Below are 20656 nucleotides of genomic sequence, written 5' to 3'. Positions count from 1 at the left end.
ATTAACCTAGTTGTTGAACTGTCTCTTTCTTCCTTCAAAGCCAGCTTTGAAGCTGGCTGTGAAGGCCACTATCTGGCCCTGACTACCTGTTTTGGGCCTAATTCAAGCCTTCTATGAAGGTGGCCACTTTCTTTTTTATGTGAGGCTGGTCTAGGGGGCTAATCTCTGGCTTTGATCCCATGACTTGAACCCACTTCAAGTTTCCTCTCAGAATGATTGCCCTCTATTCTGTAATAGTTAGGTGGTTTGGATTCATGTAGAGGTCTCTTGCCATTGGAATACACTCTAGTGGTTGTTGGCTCAGCCATTAATGGCTGCTGCCTAATATCAGTTGGATATGACCTTTTTTTATAAGTACTGGTTGGTTTAGGACGCCTCTGTACATCCTTGCAATATTGCTTCCCATCAATCGGAAGCCCTTTTAACCACTTGTAGCTCAACCTGCATCTGGGACACATTCTTTGCCTAATAGCTACCTCCAAAGAATCATCATCCAGTACCTCTTCGTCAGAGTCTTCCCTCTGGTCTGCAAAACCTTGTCCAACAGCTAGTAAACTTTTAGCATCTTTCTTGACAGTAGTCCAGCTGGCAACATCCATTTGCACATTGACCTCTTCCAATTCTTTCAAGGATAAGTTCTGGAAGTTTGACACAATAACATTGGCTGCCACTTCTTCAATTTCTGGGAATGGATTAGTGTCAATCCCCATGGCCTTTTCTGCTTTAGCTGGGAATTTTAAACTCCCCTTTCGAATCTGCTTTGGGATCTTGTCTCGAAAAACAATGCAGTTTTTAGTTGAGTGAGACCAAGAATTATGCCATTTACAATATATTTTTCCTTTAAGTTCCTCTGGAGACGAAATTTTGACTCCTTTTGGTAACTTTAGGAAGTTTGTCGCAAGCAAATGATCAAAAATGTCATCTGCCTTTGTTAAATTGAAAGAGTATTTCCTATGAAAGTCTTTCTTTTTAAACTGCTGGTCCATTGTTGTGTCTTTATGAATTAATGCTTTATATACCACAGGTTCTTTCCCTACAATCTCTGCTGCATCAATCTCATAATTAGGATCTCTATAGTACGTCTTGTATGATGCATTACTTCGATCTTGTTCTTTTTCTAGTAATGCTTCATACCTAGACACCTTATAGGTTAGTTCCATTAAGTCTCTAAACTCAATTGAGTCAAACTTCTTTCGAAGCTTAAACTCCAGACCATTTTGAGCCAATCTCACGAACTCAGGCTCTGGTAGGATAATCCTACACTTGTTTCGTACTCTTTTGAATCTAGCAATAAATTAAGCAGCCTTCTTATCGGGCCTTTGACACAACCTTGCCAAGTCTGCCATGGAAACTTCTGGCTCCGTTTGGAAGAATTGGGCATGAAATGTCTCCTCCATTTGTTGCCAAGCTTGGATAGAGCCAGGCGTAAGGTTAATGTACCATATAAAAGCTGCCCCAATTAGAGAATTTAGAAACAGTCTTAACTTCATGTAATCATTATTGGTAAATTCACCACATTGAGCAGCAAACTTAGCAATATGCTCCACCATTGACTGGTTTCCATTCCCATAAAAAAGAGCAAAGTCTGGTATCCTAAATCCTCTTGGGTATTCATGTACCCTATCTACTCATTCTGGATATGGTTTCTGTACACAGGAGTTTGAACCCCCTGAGCCATCGATCCTCACATCTCTCTAACAATATCAGCAATTTGGTCCCTAGGAACCATATTTTGTGCTTGTTGAACCATTACTAGAGGAACAAACACAGGATTTGGTGGACAACCTTGTGCCTAAGGTCTTCTTGGTCCATAAGGTGGCACATTTGGGACTGGTTGTCCCTGTGGTGCTATCTGCTATTGAGGGTTTGGGTAACCCCTCTGAGCCTGTCCTGCGAAAGGACCTGCGAAAGGTGTTGAAACAGGTGTTGTGTCTCTTCCAATTGCAGGAAACCCTTCCAACCCCCCGGGTATAAATTCAAACAATGGATTAGTGAAACCCCTTGTGCTAGGTATGACTTCGAACATGGGATTTTGAAACATCCTTATCCCATTTTCTTGTGTTGGGCCAGATCCACCAATTTGCATGGCTTCAGTGTTAAGTAATGAGGCATTTTGATTTGTCACAGGCCTCGAAAGAGGTTCATACCAAGACTGAGGTGATGGTCTTTCATAGTTTTAGTTACTAGTTTGACCATTAGAATGTCCATTATTTTACATAGGTTGTTTATCTCTAGCCAATCTTTGCTGAGGGACATTTGAAATTTCCTTCATATGTCTTGTGTTTGTTGGTTGATGGGTATTCATTCGATCCATGAAGGATGTTGCCCACCTTTCCATTGTGTTCATTAACTGCTATCCTATGGCATCTACTAGGCCATCCTACGGATTCATTGGTTAAGTAGATGGAACAGTGGATGGTCCAATTCCTTGGCTTCGTCCAATATTTTGAACATGTGGTACTTGTTCCGAAGTGCTGGTCTGTTCGATCATAGGTTCTGATAAAACAAGTACTTCCACAGGATGAGTTATCACATTATCCTCTGTATTAGGTATTTCTACCTCTCCTTCCACGCCTTCTTTCAAGCGTTCATTTTCTCATTGTTTCCTACGTCTAGCCATTTCAATTAGTCCCACTGGGCATGCCAAAAATATATGTTGATTTTTTTGGCTTTCGAAGGTTATTATTGTAATTTTGAGCATGCCAACAAAGATCAATCAGTCCTTACAGAATATTAATTGCCAACTAATTATCAGACGATTGTGTTTTAGTTCTTTTAGTCACAATGAAGAGGACTTTTACTGGTGGTTTTGTTTAGGAGAATTAAGTAAACAATGATTAAATGAAGAACAATTGTAGTATTTCATTAAGTAAAATGGAAGACTTACAAAGATCCAAATCAACCTTGTAGAGGTTTACAGTAACAAACTACTTGAAGCTACTCCTATGAATGAAGTTCGGTGCAAGAATTTGAAGTACAGAAATGTAAAGAACAAGAAATGTAAAAATTGAAAGTTTTTTGGATTTGAGTTTAGGGGCTCTTTCTGGAACCTTCTCTCATATTTTATACTTCTCAATGATAACCGCCGAAATGAGCTTCTAACCATCGAATCATCCCTCCATGATTGCTGATCATGTTTTCTCATAGTTAGCTCTACTACGCCATGTCTGCAGTTAGGCTTCTCTCCTGATTTTTTGAATTTAAATATGAGTAACCGTTAAAACCACGTCATCTTCCACCTCTCTGCTGATTCAATGCTATGTAAATCGACAATAATCAATACTAATTGCCATGTGTGTGATTACGATTGAAGATTTGAATTGTCTTCTCATATTACTCTCATCCTGCCACGTGTTAAACTGTGATTGTAGCCAAAAGTATCACAATTAAAAATTCATGAACCAAAGTGATATACGTCCCGAACTATAAGCCTTATTAGTGTAATTCGTCATTTAAAAAAAATAAAAATAAAATCTGAGTTTGATGTTGGGACACGAAAAGTTCAATTCATTGGATAGGTGATCGAAAATGCATTATACCCCCACTGGGGGTCGACCCCCAGTGAGGTGGCGGCCCGTGATTGGGGCGAAAAAAATTGTTTTACCTCACTGGGGGTGCGACCCCCACTGGGGGTATAAGGCACTGCTCATAGGTGATATGCATTCTTACGGAAAATGGATACAATTCCACATTTTAAACTCATTTCCTACGTCTATGTAATTGTTATAATTAGACTTAAAAATTAGGTCTAATTTTTAAACTTGTATAGTAATGTCCTATTATAACTTTTACATTGATCTTTGTTTTTAGTGAATTTTTGTAAAAGATTGTTATAAAATTTTAGGGAAAATTACAAAAAAAAAATTCAAAATTTTGACTTCAATAACAAATAAAATCCCACATTTGTAATTGTTTCAATTTAAATCCTACAGTTAAAAATTATATACAATTTTTACCACCTGACCTGGTCATCTCCATTTATATAATCCTACCCTTCCGTTCATCTCCGTTTAATAAAGTGACACGTGTGTTACAAACAAAATTTAAGTTAGTTTATTTAACGGATGGTTGGCATTGAGTCTATTTTTTTTATAAAAAAAAAAAAAAAAAAAAAATCAGGGTTTAAATTGATACAATTGAAAATGTGAGATTTTATTTGTTATTAAGGTCCAATCTTAGGATTTTTTTTGTAATTGTCTCAAAAATTGATATTTTTGAATTCTACTCAATTTGACGGATAATAAAGTAAAAACAAAAATTAAAAAAAAAAAAAAAATCTTAAAGACAAAAAAAAAAAAAAGAAAAAAAAAGGGAGGAGCCAAAAGCAGTTGGCTTTTTGTTTTTGTTTTTTTGTTTTTAATCTTTAGTGAATTATTTTTAGAAAAATTTAGAAAAATTTACTTATAAATTTTATACAAGAGAATGTTGATCCATTTAATATTAAGACTTGTTATTATTATTTTTTTTTTTGATGAACCAATTAGTCCCTTTGTTTTGAAAAGTTGTATTTATTTGATTTGGTGACATTTGAGTTTAAGTGAATGTTCTTATGTGGTTTATTTTTCCAATTTTCTGATTTGTTTTTGGGATGAGAATGGAAAGTTGAGATGTGGAAGATTCTTTTTTGGAGGGGACTAGTAGCTGAAGGGTTGATTGTTGAGCGTGAAAATCTAATGAGCTTTTTTGAGGGGTATTAGTATGGTTTTCTGGTTTTCTATTGGAGTGCTACGTTAAGAAAAAATATATTAAGGAATTTTTGTGTGTTACATTAATTTGAGTGTTATGTTTGAAAAAAAAAATATACTATGGAGTTTTTTTAGATTGTTACGTTTGAGAAAAATATACTAAAGAGTTTTAGGGTGTGTTTGGTTTGTGTTTTGAAACATGTTTTTGGAAAAAAATTTCCAAAAACATATTTGGTTACAAATTTTTTCAAAAAAAATTCAAAATTACTTCTCTCTATTACACATCAATTAATCACTTTTTCTTTCCCCTCTTTCTTTCTCAATCATTTTTTCTCTCACACGCATGTACTCAATTACAACAAAATATCAAATCATTCCAAACTCCCAAACTCCAAAACTATTTTCAAAATATACAATCAAATAAATTAAAAAAATTTCTAAGTTCTCTTCCCAAAATTTATTTTTAAAAATTTATCTCAAAACACAAACCAAACACACCCTTAGTATTTTATATTAGAGTGTTATATTTTTGGAGTTACGTTTGAAAAAAGTACATTAAAGAATTTTTTTTGGAATGTTACGTTAAGTAATTTCAACATTATAAGAAAATCTACATATATCTCTCAACACACATAACACACTAGTGTTTTATACTTGGTTTTTTTTATGTAATTCACGCTAGAAAAGGACCTTTGGATTCAAAAGAAAAAATAGATGACCAAACAATTCATAAGATCACTATTTGAGATTTATTTTAACATAGGACAAACCAGAAAAAAAAAGTTTAAAAAAATTGACAAAAATTTTAAAAAGAAATCACGGCAAAAAAATGCTGAAAAATATGTTACATTTTTAGGTAGATCCCAAACACGTGATTGGAGGGTGGGATTAGAGTCCATCTCCAATTCATCACGGAGTGCATTGTTTGGTTCAAAATTTGTAAATCAGATTAGGAGTCTCACCGAATTATGAATTCCAAATATATTGGATTATTATGCCCCAGGGGAATGAGTGGTAGAAATGGTGCAATTGTAATTCCATCAGATTAAATTATAAAATGATATATTTGCTCTCCAAGTATTTGATTTCATTATATATTGTATTTAGTAAAATAAAATAATATATAAAAATCTCAATTAAAAAATAAAATAAATATATTTAATTATTGATGTTCTATTTAAAATTTTTGTTGGTATTTTATTTAATTTTATTATTTAATTTCATTATTTTTTAAAATAATTTTATTTAAAAAATAACAAAAATTTTTATTGATGTTTTATTTATTCAATTTATTTAATTTAAAAAATAAATTTATTTAATTTTTAAAAAATAAAATAAAACAAATTTTTATTTAATCTTGCCAAAAAAAATAAAAATATTAAAGATAGATTAGTATTGCTATTACTTAGTAAAAAATTGAAAAGACTATCATTTATCTTTCTTTATAATATTTCAATCAAACATTGGATTCATTAAAATAGTCATTTGTAGACATCTAATCCCATGAGAAAATAAGCATGGGATACACATTCTTTTCAACTAAATAGTTCAAAGACAATATATTTACGGATTAATAGTTCGATAAATTACAATTCCCCTTTATCCAAAACATGGCCTTAAGGATATGTTGGATTAGGAAGATAGTGAAGTAACAAAAAAAAAAAAATGGTTTTATTTTTAGCAATACACCCCCTTAAACAGACGTTATGCGCCTTATTTTTGGACCATTAGATTTAAAAATAATAATAAAATGATAAAAATAAAAATAAAAACTTTAAATATTCTAATAACAAAAATGGATTACCCACTGAACCGATTTCTTCTGCAATTTTTTATTTTTTATTATTATTTCATGATCCATTAGTTAATGGATTGGTAGTATATTATCTCTTCTTTTATGTTAACAATCAATTAGTTTATGGATTAGAGTGAGCATTGACAAGTGCCACTTGATTACTATGAAATTGATTTTTGTTATGAAAATGAGATTATATTTCATGATAATCAAATTGTATGGATTCAATTTGATGACTTGTAAAAGAAGATGAGATGAGTCTTTAGGGCACTGGTGTGGTGCCGGCCAAAGATGTTTTGATGCCTTTGTTAGACGTCTAGATTTACAGAGAGTAAAGATGGAGAGCTTAAGATTTATCAATACAATAGTTTTTTTATAGAGGGTCTTTGTCTTGGGTTTAGCGATGACAATGGATAACCTACCCTGTGGGTATTCATGGAGACCCAACCCAAATACATGGGTTTTCCCCTCTTTTTCTTATCCATTGGATAGGGTAGGTGATATTCTTTAAATATCCACAGGGGATGGGTTGGGGATGGGTACCCACTAATTTCCCCATATGTTTTTTTTTTTTTTTTTTTTTTTTTTTTTTTTTTTTTTTTAGATTCACAACTAAAACTAAATATACATTCAATCTTTTTTCTTTTATTTATTTATTTATTTTTTCAGGTTCACAACCAATTTTTTTTTTTTTTTTTTTTTTTTTTTTTTTTTTAAAGATCCACAACCAAAGCTAAATATACCTCCAATCTTTTTTTTTTTTTTTTGAAGGTTCACAACCATTTTTTTTTTAAATTTTTAAAATTCACAACCAAAGCTAAATATACATTTAATCTTTTTTCTTTTTTTAATTTTTTTTTTAAGGTTCACAACCAATTTTTTTTTTTTTTTAAAGATTCACAACCAAAGCTAAATATACATTTAATTTTTTTTTCTTTTTTTTTAAGGTTCACAACCATTTTTTTTTTTTTAAAGATTCACAACCAAAGCTATACATTCAATCTTATTTTATTTTATTTGGCTCAACAATAAAATCAAATACACATTAATTAACATTGTCACATTATTCTTGTCAAATTTTATGCATATCTAGAATTTTTTAAATTTATTTAAAAAAAATTAAGGACACTGTCCAGTGTAAATTTCGGTTTGCTTTTCTATGTTATTTTATTTTGTTGTATATTGTAATTTTCATAATGGTTTGCTTGTTCTGAAATTTCAATTAACGAGTATGAATCTATTTGTTTTATGTTATCACACAATTTATACAACATATATATATATATATATATAAATGTATTTGAAAATAAGGAAATTGTAGAGAATCAAAACAAGCATGAGTTGTGATTGGTTAGAAATGATGGGTACATAGATTTATTTGCTAGAAAAACAAAAAGGGGATACAAAGTCATACTAAATAATTTTTTTTTTAAATTAAAAGAATTTTTTCTAGTTATGAACAGATTTAACTGAAATCAGCTTGTTTCCCAATGTTATGCTTCATTTATTTAGATAGAAAATATTTTTTAATGAAAAATATTTTTTATAAAAAAAATTCAAAATATATTTTTTTATATTTGGTGGTGGTGGTGATGGAACGAAGGTGAAAGTAGAAATTGTTACATAGTGGTGGGGTGATGGCGGCAGTGATGATGGTAGTGGCTATGGTGATGGTAGTGTGACAGTGAAAGTGAGAATAGTGGTGATGGTGTTGTGAAATTAGATTTTGGATAAATTAAAATGAATTGTTCAAATTTGCTAAGAGAAAGATGGTTTAATGTCTAAATTGTCCGTGGCTAACAATTCCTTGTTTATGCCCTGATGCAATTTAATATGAGTCTTATAACACTTTCTTCAAATAAACTTTTTGATTGTCTCAAAATTATATATTTGATTATTATAAAACAAACTTTTTAATTAATTAATTAATGTGTATTTGATTTTGTTGTTGAACCAAATAAAATAAAATAAGATTGAATGTGTATTTAGCTTTTGTTGTGAACCTTAAAAAAATAAAAAAATAAGTAAAAAAAAAATGTTAACATTAAATATATTTAAAAAGAAAGAAAAAAGATTGAAGGTATATTTAGTTTTTGTTGTGAACCTTAAAAAAAAAAAAAAAAAAAAAAAAGTGGTTGTTAACATTAAATATAAAAAATAAAAATGGGGATTAAAGTGGGTTGGAGAAAATCCATACCCATTAAAAAATGGGGAGAGTGGTACCCATGGGGAATGGGGAATGGGAAAAATTTATTATAGGGAAATGGGGATGGAAAATTAATATCCACCCCATTGCCCCCCATTGCCATTCCTACTTGGGTTATATATATATATATATCAATGATCAACTCATCACAGTGGTGCCCAAAGACTTTTCGCATCTTCTCTTGTAGATTATGGGATAAGATTGGGACCATACAAATTTGATAGTCATGGTTATGACAAATGTGGTTCTAGCTATGATTTAAAGTGGCCATGTTATAATAAATGTGGTATTGGTTAGTTTTGGTTATATTCAAAGTGATGTAGTTACGAAGTAAATTGGTGTTAGTTATGTTTTAAGGTCATCATGGTGATGAGGCTAGCCACATACTAAGACGTTGGTCTAGAGGTTAAATTTCTATGTTCATATTCTATTAAAAGTAATGGTAGGAGGAACCACATTCTAGAATTAAAATTTAAACATCCCAGAGGCAAGAACTCAAATTATATTAAATTTGATGAAAAAACGAAGCAACGGTATAAAATTATAAATCACACTTATTTTGTAAAAATACATTAAGAGCAAGAGTGTCACTAGAACGTTCATAGGTGTCACTCACTATCTATGTACTCTACCAAAACATTGCCATTGTTTCTCTATCAAATCATAAGGAATAAAAACTGTACCTGTGAAAGGAATCCTAAATTGTGCAGCAAAACTAGATAGATTATGCCCACCATTCACCATCTTTTTTGCACCAATGATATGTAACAGCAGTGCAAAATTTGGGAGAGAAAATAAAAGTGGAAAGTGGTTGGAATCAAAGCCGGAGCTGTGTAGAGATCTTTGACCCTTGAAAAAAGGAAAAAAAAAAAAAGAAAAAAAAAAAGAGTAGAAAATAAAATAGTTAGTGAAAAAATTAATGTGAACAATGAGTGCGGCAGTGCACATTGCTGCACAGAGGAGGTAATGAAGGTGTTGGCATGTTTAGCCACCCAAGCAATACCAGCAAAGCGGAGTTGATAGACAGATAGGCAAGTTGCTACCAATAATATTGCAGATTATTGCAGATTAATGTTAACAAACAAATTAGTAATTATGAATATCAAGAATGTGTACACCAATATACTAGTTTAGATAGTCAAAAGAAAAGGACAATGAAAAGAACCCTCTACTTGCAAGCGATCCTAGTTTTAGCATGAGAGCGATTAAGGTGTTCAGCAGCAAAACTAGGATCGGAGAATTAAAAGCACAATGTTTTGCAGATGCGCGTGAATTGCTGAAGAATATGACTGGTTGTAATGCGAGGGACATCAACTAAAGAGATCATAATGCAAGTAGTCGCCCATCATTCTTTTTTCTTCCTCTACACAAAGATTATGGAAATAAAGAGAATCATGGACCATTGATACAGGCTTAAAACCATTCATAGACCTGATTGTCTAAATTCTGTCCTTTCAACCACCAAAGAAAAGTATTTTTTTTTTGGTTATATGTGTGTGCATGTGCAAATGGCATGCAATGACCTTAAGACCAGTAATCACCCAAATCAAGTCAAAGAAACTGTTGGGATGGAAAAAATAAAACTCATTAGAAACCAATGGTGCACGCGACGCGAAGCGACGTAACCAATTAATTTTCTTGGCTATTTCAGAAAATGGTTTCACTCACTATGCGCCTTACAGTCAAAAACATAATCCTTGAGATAGCAAATAGCAAAAACAAGAAAGTTTCAATGAACTCCTTCAAGGGTTTTCTTGTTAAAAACGAGTTTAGAGTACATTTGTTTCTTAAACAGAAAATAGGCAGTGGTTCCATCATTACATGGATTTGATGCTAGATCTTTACCAAATATACTATACAATCACCTTGTAAATCTTCTTCACTCACACTTGTCATTTAAGGGAACATGAAAACCAGTTTACTGAAAATAAGTTGGAATTATCAGAATAGTTAACTGAACAGTTATATTAATTGAGATATTAGACCTTCATTATATTTGTAGAAATATTTTTCAAAATTTTGATTGCCAACACCCTAATCTTTCACCTAAGTCAAATGTACTAGAGTCACTAAACCACCCAAGTCACTTTTCACAATGTAAATTTGTCCATGATTATACAACACAAGCACAAAACACACTATTAGAAGATAATATAATAGCATAAAAAAGTAGCAGAGAATTAGAAACATATATTTTCGGCATAGCATCATAGACAATTGTCATATAGTTTAATTTAATCCTTTCTTCTGTTTTCCAACCAGAGATGCTACGCGACAATACAAAAATTCTACTAGTGTATCTTCCCAATCAACATATACTATCCTACACACATACATTAGAAGAAAGAAGTACATTTCAACCTAGAATTATGAAAATATGTGAAAGGCTCCTCCTTTCAACCTAGAATTCTGCATAAACCTACCTTCTAATTTAATGCTCCTCCTTTCTTGTAGTTGATCCCCAGATTCAGCCATGGCTCTGTAAAAGTAGTACACCCAAATGAGATATCGACAATGTCAAGGTGTTTAAAATGAACAAGAAATTTTATATAGACATTCATGCATATACCCACTCAATTACGACAATAATGTTGCAATCTGAAAAAAAAAAATAGTTCAATGCAAGGTTGATGTTCATATTATATATGTAGCTCATATCATCACCATGAATCTAAGAAGAACAAAATTACAAATTATAACAATTAAGCTCAAATTCTGAAGTACAAGTGGGGATACTGATCTTGTCTCTTTCTCTTTCGCTGCTTCTTTCTCTTTCGCCTTGATGCTTCTTTGTTAACAACTGCATCAAGAGAATTGGGATTATCTTTCCCAACTCCATTAGGTGCATCTAATGCAACTAAGCTCTCCATGTAAGTAACAACATAAAATGAGTGATAAGAGCCATTTACTCCAAGATGCTTCTTGATTTGTTGGCTCTGGGGATCATTCCAAACCAACTTCTCTTCCTCTGCAACCATTAACACATCGCCATTCTTCTGCAAACCCACTACGCTCCAAAATTCTCCTAGTTGAATGATTGTGGATCGTTTAGTCCACGACTCCTTGACACCATATTCCTCCATTACCCATATATGAAAAGTCTGGGAACTTGAATAATAGTCACATTGTACAAGCAAGTGACTCACCCAACACCATAACATACATGGTTGTAGAATCTCTTAATTTAACTAGATGGTTCGGCAATGCCATCTCCGTAAACACCTCACCACCCATATCAAATGCCAAAACAATGAAACTCCATATACCACAAACAAACGCAATCCAATGAACTGCCCCATTCGCAAACGCAGAGAATGCACCGAAACAAAAAGCTTCACTACAAAAATCAGCAACACAATTGTATCTTCTCCAAGAGCGAGTGCTAAGAGCATCCGCACCAATCTCTTCAAATTTTTAGTCAAATTTGAACTTAAAAAGCTATTTTGCTATTTTAGCTAGTCACCTTTTCAGTACCACTGCATCAAACTCTTTATTCTAACTCAATCTTATTAAAATATTATTTTCTTATTGCATTTGTTATTTTTTCTTTTTTTGTTAAATTGATGAGCTGCCAACCAAACAATTCTTAAAAAAAAAAAAATTCCGTTGACCGGTTGAACGGCCAGACTTCTGGGCGAAAATCCGGTAACACCTAATCCACTTGCTCGAGCAATGAACAGTACTTCTAGCGAGATATTGTAGCGTTGGCAAAATGAATGTATTCTTGACTTTTGCTTTCTACAGTAGCTTCAAAGCTGATGCTGATGCTCTAAGGAAGTAAATCTCCACCATCCACGGAACATCCAATCCGCTCTTGTAATCAATAAGGTACCCAATTTTCACAACTTTGTAGTCATTACTTCTCTGATCAAACCCAAAGCCGACAGCAGTTCCAACTATAGAAGGTAGCTTAGGAACATTACTAGTAACTGGAGTCAATGATGGAGGAAGTTTTACAATTTTTCTAATTGATGGGTTCCGTAAAAACAAATTGCCTGGGCATAAAGATTCCAATAAACACAACCCATTACATGAACCCACAATGTTGAATGAAAATACAGAGTACCCAGATGGGGATTCGAGCAAAAGATACGCTTTACCAAAAGTTTCGTCATCTATACATGATGAAAAATGCTTGGGAGCACTAATTAGTGCTCCCACTAATTAGGTGGCAGTGGTCCGTCATTAATGATGTGATCTTTTGGTCTTGGAGTTGTATTTTTATTTTTTTTTTTACTTTTTTAATGCATTAGTGCTATTAGTGGTGATGTTTTTAGTGAGATGAATCATTGCTGATACATGATATATAGCGATCTTGATTCTAGGATTCGCACTTAATGAGCAGTTTGGGAGAGTGGTCTGATTATGTTTGATTGATGTGCGTGGTGACGAAAATTGGGCTAGTGATTAAGGAGTACCAAGCCTTGCAGACTGACCTGAATCGAAGCAGAGAATGCACTGGTAGTCTTGCAAGGATCTCCATCCAGACTTCCTCAAGTATGCAATCCTCCTTCAACATTATCCAATTTTTTTTAAATTAAGTTTTTTATCTTTTGTGTTTTTTTTTTTAGTGATTTTTTTTATTATTTTATATTTTAAGTAATTTTTGTTTTAGATGTATGTATTTAAAAAGTAAAATATTTAAAAAAATTAATAAATACAAAAAATATATGAAAAAATACTGATTTTTTATTTTTTTAATATTTTTTATATTTAGTGATTTTTTTAAATATTATACTTTTTAATCATATTTATATTAAGTGTATAAAAAATTTAATTAAAAAAAATTATTTTTATTCAAAAAATTAAATTCAAAAAATTGAAACCAAATTTCTTCAATTCTTTTTTTTCTTTTCAACTTCTTGGGCAGTTGGTACAAGATTGGGGCTTAAATAGGTTTGTGTGAGTGAAGAAAAATAATATAATATATAGTTGTGGATTTTTTACTATTCGGACAAATTATGACGGTAGTTTTATATTCTAGTTTTTTTGTTATTTTAATCTTTATAATTTTAATTAACTTGATTAATCTTAAATTTATAACTTTGTTTTAATTTAATTTGATTGATTATAATTCTTAGCATATTTTTATGAAAAATACGCACATAAATGTCATGTGTCATATTTTTAAGGGTAAAATTATAAATTTACTACACTTGATGAGTTCTTAACCAATTTAGTTATAATTTTTTATAAAAAAAAATACTAACGATAATATCAATTGTATCAAATTGACACAAAATTTAATTAAGAATGAAAATTAAACCAATTAAAAATATATAAACCAAAAAGATATAAGGAATAAAACATAAGGACCATCCTTATAATTTGCACTTGTTATTATTATTAGGGTAAAAATCACAAACCCTATAAACCTAGATTTTTTTTTTTAATATTCTATATAAAAAAAAACAATTTAGAGAATTGACTAACTTTTTAAACTATTTGGGAAACTAACCTATTTTTTAAAATCACATTTTGAAGATGCACTTTTAAATTGAAATTGTATTTTCAACGTGCAATTTTATCTTGAAATCGCATGTTGAACATGTAATTTCACCATGTCATCATAAATTGCATTTTCAATATGCGATTTTAAGGTGAAATTGCATATTGAAAATGCAATTTCAATTTCAAAATCGCATTTTGAAAATTCGATTTCAAAAAGTAGGTTAGTTTCCTAAATAGTTTGAAAAGTGGGCCAATTTTTTGAATTAATTTTTTTTTAGAATATTAAAAAAAAAAAACCTCTATAAACCTAGGACACCTTTTAATATTAGGAAAAAATATAATATGTTTGAAAAATAAATTACTCTTGTGATTTTAAAAATTATAAATATCTCATTATCAATTTTTTGTATTTAATAGAATTAATAGAAAAATAAAATTCCTAATTACTCTTTTATACAATAATGAAATTATCTGCATTGTTAATTGAAATATATTTCTAATATCATTAAAAGCTATTACTTGAATTGATAATTTATTAATAAAATACTTGAATGGATGAAATGTAATTTTTAAAATTATACAAGGTAATTTATAATTTAAACAAACCTCAAAGGATATATTTATGATTTACCCATAATATTATTTGTATGAGTGATATTTCTTATATTTAATTAAAGGGTAAATTACAATAAATCTCTTCAATCTATGGCTCATTTGCACTCTACTTCCATGAACTTTAAAACATAACAGTTAACATCTCAAATTATTATTTTATTCCACTTCACACCTTCCATTAGAATTTTGGCTGAGGATTTAAACTAAATATGATATACTTATTGATTTTTTTAAGACAATAATATCCATTGATAATAAAGTTTGTTCCAGTGAATGGATCGGACAGGTCTAAGTTCCTCAGGCCCACGTCTAAATGATCAAGCCCACCGGATAACCTGCAAGCAAGTTCAACGGGGAACGGGATAGTCTCCCAGTGAACCCTCCAACGAGCAAGTTAGGAAGAATAGTAGAGTATAGAGGAAGAGATTAGAGATAGAAAAACTTAACCTTCTTCTTGTCTTCAACATTTGCTTATATCCTTTGGTACTCATTTCGCTATCCCTTCCAACCTGCCCTCCTCGCCGAAAGTCTATACTGTAGCTTACCTTGTTCAGGATAAGGGGGTCCTGTTCTGACGGAGAGGTGTTGTCGTAATAAATGCTGTGATGGGCTGCATTAATGGTGATGTGCAGTAGCAATAACTTTACAGATCTTTGTCTGCTGACGTGGCTTGTCCTTTGCCTGCCATGTGTCTGAATGTCATTGGCTCTTTGTGCCATGCTGGATTCCAACTGTTCTGGACTCCACCGCTAGGTTATGTACTGGGCTTCAAGTGATGGGTTTGGATTGTTTATAGTGAGCTATGGCCTCTATGGGCTTAGCCACGTCATCCATTATTAATTTTTTTATTTTTTATATTTAGGATACCTTATTTGGTGACCACGTATATTGCCACCCAGAGAAAGAATTACTAAATAAGAGCATCATTACACTAAGAAATTAATAAATGTGTCATATCTTTCATATATAATCTAAGTTATTTAGCAAAAATACATTCTTGCCATTTAGGTATAAGTTAAGATTATATATATTTATTTAAAGTTATCCTTGAAGTCTGTTTAAAATACATATTGTTCATTGTGATTATCAAAATTACAAATATCTTCCCGTTAGACTTTGCCATTTAAGAGAATTGGAAAACAAAAAGAAATTCCTAAATGTCCTATACAACAATGCAATTATCAAAATTGTTAATTGAAATATATTACTGACATTATTAGAAACTGACTTAATGATTGATTAATGATAGGAGTTATTTGGGATGTAATTTGTAAAACCACAAAACACAATTAGTATTTAAGTAACACTCAGATAATGTATTTATAATTTTTTCCTTTTTAAATTAAATTTTTATAACATGATAAAGTTAAAATTATTGTCCTACATATATTACAATTTTTTTTTTAACAAATAATTTATATGTCCGAATATATAACATACACACAAATAAATTAATTTAAATGATCACGTAAATTTATTTAAATTATACTTTCATAGTATGATAGGATTAAAATTTATTTTTTTTATATTGCAAACATCACAGCATTTTTTTAAAATAATTTTGGATAAATTACACCATTGGTTTTTTAGTTTGAGTGAAATTTCATTTTGATTCTCTTAATTTCAATTTGAACAATTTAAATCTTACATTTTCAATTTATTGTAATATGATCTCTCCATCATGTGTCGTTAATGTTTTGAACGGAAAAGATCACGCTTAAAACTAGAGGGACTAAAAAAAAAAACTATAGGAACTATTGGTGTAATTTTGAATTCTATTTTAGTCCCTCTAGTTTTGTACATGATCTTTCTCTGTTCAAAATTCTGATGATAAAGTGATAGAGAGATCACATTACAACGAAATTAAAAATGTATGGTTCAAATTGAGAAATTACAGGATCTAAAGTGACATTTCATTTAAACTACAAGAACTAATAGTACAATATATATATGCACTTATAAAAATATTTAAAAATAAGTGAATTAATATTATCAGATGTATTTATACAAATTAATGGGATGTATGTGATCTTTTTGCCAAATGTCAAGAAGTGTCAGTATATTTTTGTTGAATGTCAAAAGGTTGTATGTGATTTAATAAAATAAGATGTCTATAATACAACTTCCAAAAGCAAGAGGCGTTATATTATGAAAATGATTAGTGTATTTTTAGGACTTATTTGTGGTTTTTTCCCCCTTTTAATTATTATTCCTTTTACTCTTTGTAACAACTCACTGTCAAACACTAGCAATTGAAGATAGCCTGCCTAAATGAACAACAGGGCAGATCAATAATTCATTCACGTACTTGTGTTTAAATACAACAATGAGGTTAAAGTGACACCAAATTAGTAGTCTAAGGTGGCCTTCCAATGGCAAGTATGAAACTAAATTGAAATTTACAATGTTTAAAATTGGAACCACACCTTATCTCAGATTATAGACTTTCAAATCGAGCCATAGCACATTAAATAAAGATCCGATAACCACAATCTAACAAACAAATCTTCTCATATCTGCAGTTTTACATTGATCATGAATATCAAAAGCCAAACATATCTGCATATCACAAGTCGAAAGACAATTATATCTCTACATTTAGAATGGAAGAGAGACCACCACCAACTGAAAATGGAAGTAAATTACCTTTACAACTTCCTATTATTCTCGGCTTCCTCTAGCATTGTTGATTGGGATAGGCTTCTTTCCAATTGAAGTGGACGATCAATCAAGTTTCTGTAAGAGGGTCGAGGAAGTCCAGTTTTTGTGAGAGAGCCAGGCATTGCACAACAAAAGAACCTACCGCGTGACCCACTTCCTTGTTGATTAATGCTGCTCCCCAATTCCGACGTTTCTTCTATACCTTTGTCAAGGGCATTACAAGATTTTGCCTTCTCCTCTAAAACTTCATTTCCTTCTATAAGTAAAACTAGGCTTTCCATGTAATTCTCCAAATGAAATGATTGTTTCAACCCATGGATTCCAAGATACACTATTTGCCCGGTCTTGAAATCATATGTAACCAACTTCCCCTCTCTATCCTCTGCCAAAAATTCACCATTCTTCCTAAAACCTACAGCATTGCTTATACCAAAATCAATTGTGAACAATTTAGTCCAAGACTCAACCACACCATACTCTTTCATCACCCATATATCACAATTCTTACTTGGATACCCCCAATCCCTATCATAATGGAACAAACAAATCGATTCCTCATACACTGCAACCGATGCAATTAGTCTGAACACATTAGCAACACAATCCGGGAGCTTTATCTCATGAAACACTTCAGTACTGATGTTGAATGACAGTATCAAATAGCGCCTTATTTCCTTCGTCATTGCCTCAAACCCAATCCAGTGGCAAGCCCGGTTCACAAAAGCATGGGAAACGCATTCCATCAAATTATATGATGGGGCAATAGTATTAACAGTTCTCCAAGTCCCTATGCTAAGCATATAAACATCGACCTCAGCTGGAAGCCTGTAACCAAAGTTCTTGTGAAAATATACAAGTCTCACCACCTTAAAATCGTTAGTCAAGGGATCAAATCCGAATCCAAGGATAAACGTATAAGAACCGTGAGACTTATATGTAATGCGAGGCGTTGGAAGATTCAAACATCTCTTGATTGATGGGTTCCATAAAATCGTAGTTTGATCATGAGACGACAAGCACACTAACCCGTCACACGAACCCACTACCCTCAAATAATACTTTGTCCAGTTTGTAAATGGGCAATCAAATGTTGTACACTCATTGAATGTGTTGTTATTGCAATGCACTGTGAACTGATCTTTGCCATCAGTGTGGTGCCTAAGTAGTACTAATTCATTGTTGTTGTTTGCAAGAGTTTGGTTTGTGTGTGATGTGATGAAATTGGGACTATTGATTAGAGAGTTCCATGATTTGCATACACACCTCATTTGTAACAGGGACTTGACAGGTAGTCTTGCCAAGATATCAAACACCACTTCTTCTGGTAGATTGTCCGACATATTGTTCGCCTTGTGAGAAATTTCTCTGGTTTGGTTATGGTTTTGCCTTCAGATTTTCAGAGATTGATCTGTTCCTTGCACTCTCATGGAACTCTCACATTTGATGTTCCTTCCAACCTGACCTTCATATGATGAGATTTGTTGGCTGGACAACCCCATAATTGTCCAAGCAAAAGTGACAAATTGTGGGATATATTTGAGGAAGGTTTGGCATCATTAGAATGGACTCCACCACTAAGAAAAAGCTGTGTTTGTAGATTAGTAGATGGATACAATGGTGTGATCCTGATGCTCATTGGTTTTATACATATAATACACTTTTATTCTCTTTAAAATATCTTTTTCATATTATTGTAATAATTTAATTTTATCAATATCATTTTTAAAATTTAGACTTCTTGTCAAATCAATTTAATTTCTTGTCATCTAAATCAATATTATAATAATAATAATAATAATAATAAAATTAAGTTTCTCTCTAGTCCCCTAAACTAAAATGGATCGTGCAATTCTAGTTTGTGAGCTCATCACGGGTCTCACTCTGATGGTCCAATCCATTCATCTTTAGGCCTTTATTGCAGATTATTTATAAAAACTCATAATGATTCAATAATCGTGGACACATAATTTCATTAAATTTATCTTGAAAAAAGAAAAAAAAAAGGAAGCCTTTTATATTTCTTAACACAAATATAATTAAATCGTGTAATTATAATTATTAGATTTCTTTTTATAAATGATGTAGTTGCAAATTGAAGAATGATGGTACAAGTTAGGCACAAACAAGTTCAAAGAAAGGCTGCTATGTATATACTAAAAGGATGTATACATTAAAAGGTGCCCATCATAAAAACACTATAAAAAATTATATATATATATATTTTTTTACTACAAAATGGTATTACTTTCCTTACCATGACCATTACAACTGAAAGTGGGGTCAAAATAAAATTTTAGTAAAAATATGTGAATTTTAAGTGAAATAACCCTTTTTAAAATGTAGGGGTCTTGAGTGGGTACAAAACTAGTAGACAATTAGGGGTTTCGGGACCAAATTGGTGTTATTTCACGGTAGATTACCAAATGGTATAAAAATAATCAGAACCAGAACCAAATTGTTGAAGCTACATAACCAAACCAAAACCAAATAATAATAATCAATTTGTTTCTATGATTTTAGGCTATTTTATTTATTTAAAAAAAATTATAATTATTAATCAACAAAGGATCAATTAATTACAATAGATCATAGAAACAACTTAAATATTATTATTGCTACACAAATATTGGTTATATATATGTAGGATAAAATTACTTATTTACGTATGGGGCTATGCTACAGACCCCCAGCTGGGGGCACCCCCAGTGACCCCCAGTGGCAGGTGGCACACTGCCGTTGGGTGGAATTCAAAAAAAAAAAAAAAAAAAAAAATATTTCAGCCTATCAGGGGCGACCCCCAGTGACCCCCACTGGGGGTGTTAGGCATTTTTCTTTACGTATGTGTATGTGTTTGTATAGAAATATTGATTATATAAATTTATTAGTGTGACAATCTCAATCAATTTGGAACAAATCGATTAACTAATGCATGTGAGGCTAATTGAAAACTCTGAGATTTGATCTCTTCTTTCAAGACCTTAACAAATTGGTCCGGTTGAATATATTCTTTAATCAATGGTTCTTGATTATTTAAAATTATAACCAAATCACCTTCTGAAAAAAAAAAAAGAAAAAGAAAAACAACAAAATCGTACAATTCGAATAAATCCAAACCGATTTATCGATTCCATCGATATTTGCTACCCTTCTATAAACAATTGGTGCCAGCAAGTTAAAGAGCATTCGTTTGACATAAGCTAAAATGAATTTTTTTGGTTAAAATAGTCACAGAAAAAACAAAAT

At 31.5% G+C, this 20656-nt stretch overlaps 2 protein-coding genes across 2 annotated transcripts; both read right to left on the bottom strand.

Moving 5' to 3' along the window:
- Positions 1-11806: 11806 nt before the first annotated feature.
- Positions 11807-15440, bottom strand: LOC114315348 (uncharacterized). The gene is made up of 4 exons (XM_082881239.1): positions 15400-15440; positions 13123-13196; positions 12429-12681; positions 11807-12023 (listed from the first exon to the last, which is right to left on the bottom strand). The coding sequence occupies exons 1-4, from the start codon at positions 15438-15440 to the stop codon at positions 11807-11809; spliced, it is 585 nt and encodes a 194-aa protein (XP_082737365.1).
- Positions 15441-17373: 1933 nt separating this feature from the next.
- Positions 17374-18891, bottom strand: LOC114258798 (F-box protein CPR1-like). The gene has a single exon (XM_028198790.2). It carries the CDS (start codon positions 18751-18753, stop codon positions 17401-17403), a length of 1353 nt encoding a protein of 450 aa, XP_028054591.2. The 5' UTR covers positions 18754-18891; the 3' UTR covers positions 17374-17400.
- Between the last annotated feature and the right edge of the window lie 1765 nt (positions 18892-20656).

Source organism: Camellia sinensis, chromosome 7, assembly GCF_055761805.1.
Source record: "Camellia sinensis isolate YWXY chromosome 7, ASM5576180v1, whole genome shotgun sequence".
Classification (NCBI taxonomy): Eukaryota; Viridiplantae; Streptophyta; class Magnoliopsida; order Ericales; family Theaceae; genus Camellia; species Camellia sinensis.
Note: the sequence above shows the minus strand (reverse complement) of the source record. Positions and strands in the feature narration are given on the sequence as shown.

Bases quoted from the DNA above. Each gene is read 5' to 3' on its own strand.
- LOC114258798 (XM_028198790.2), bottom strand. From the start codon at position 18,753: ATGTCGGACAATCTACCAGAAGAAGTGGTGTTTGATATCTTGGCAAGA.
- LOC114315348 (XM_082881239.1), bottom strand. From the start codon at position 15,440: ATGGCAGGCAAAGGACAAGCCACGTCAGCAGACAAAGATCT. The intron at 13,197-15,399 runs GTAAAGTTATTG...ATAATGTTGAAG, and splicing joins ACGTCAGCAGACAAAGATCT to GAGGATTGCATACTTGAGGA. The intron at 12,024-12,428 runs GTAGAAAGCAAA...TGATTTTTGTAG, and splicing joins GCATCAGCTTTGAAGCTACT to TGAAGCTTTTTGTTTCGGTG.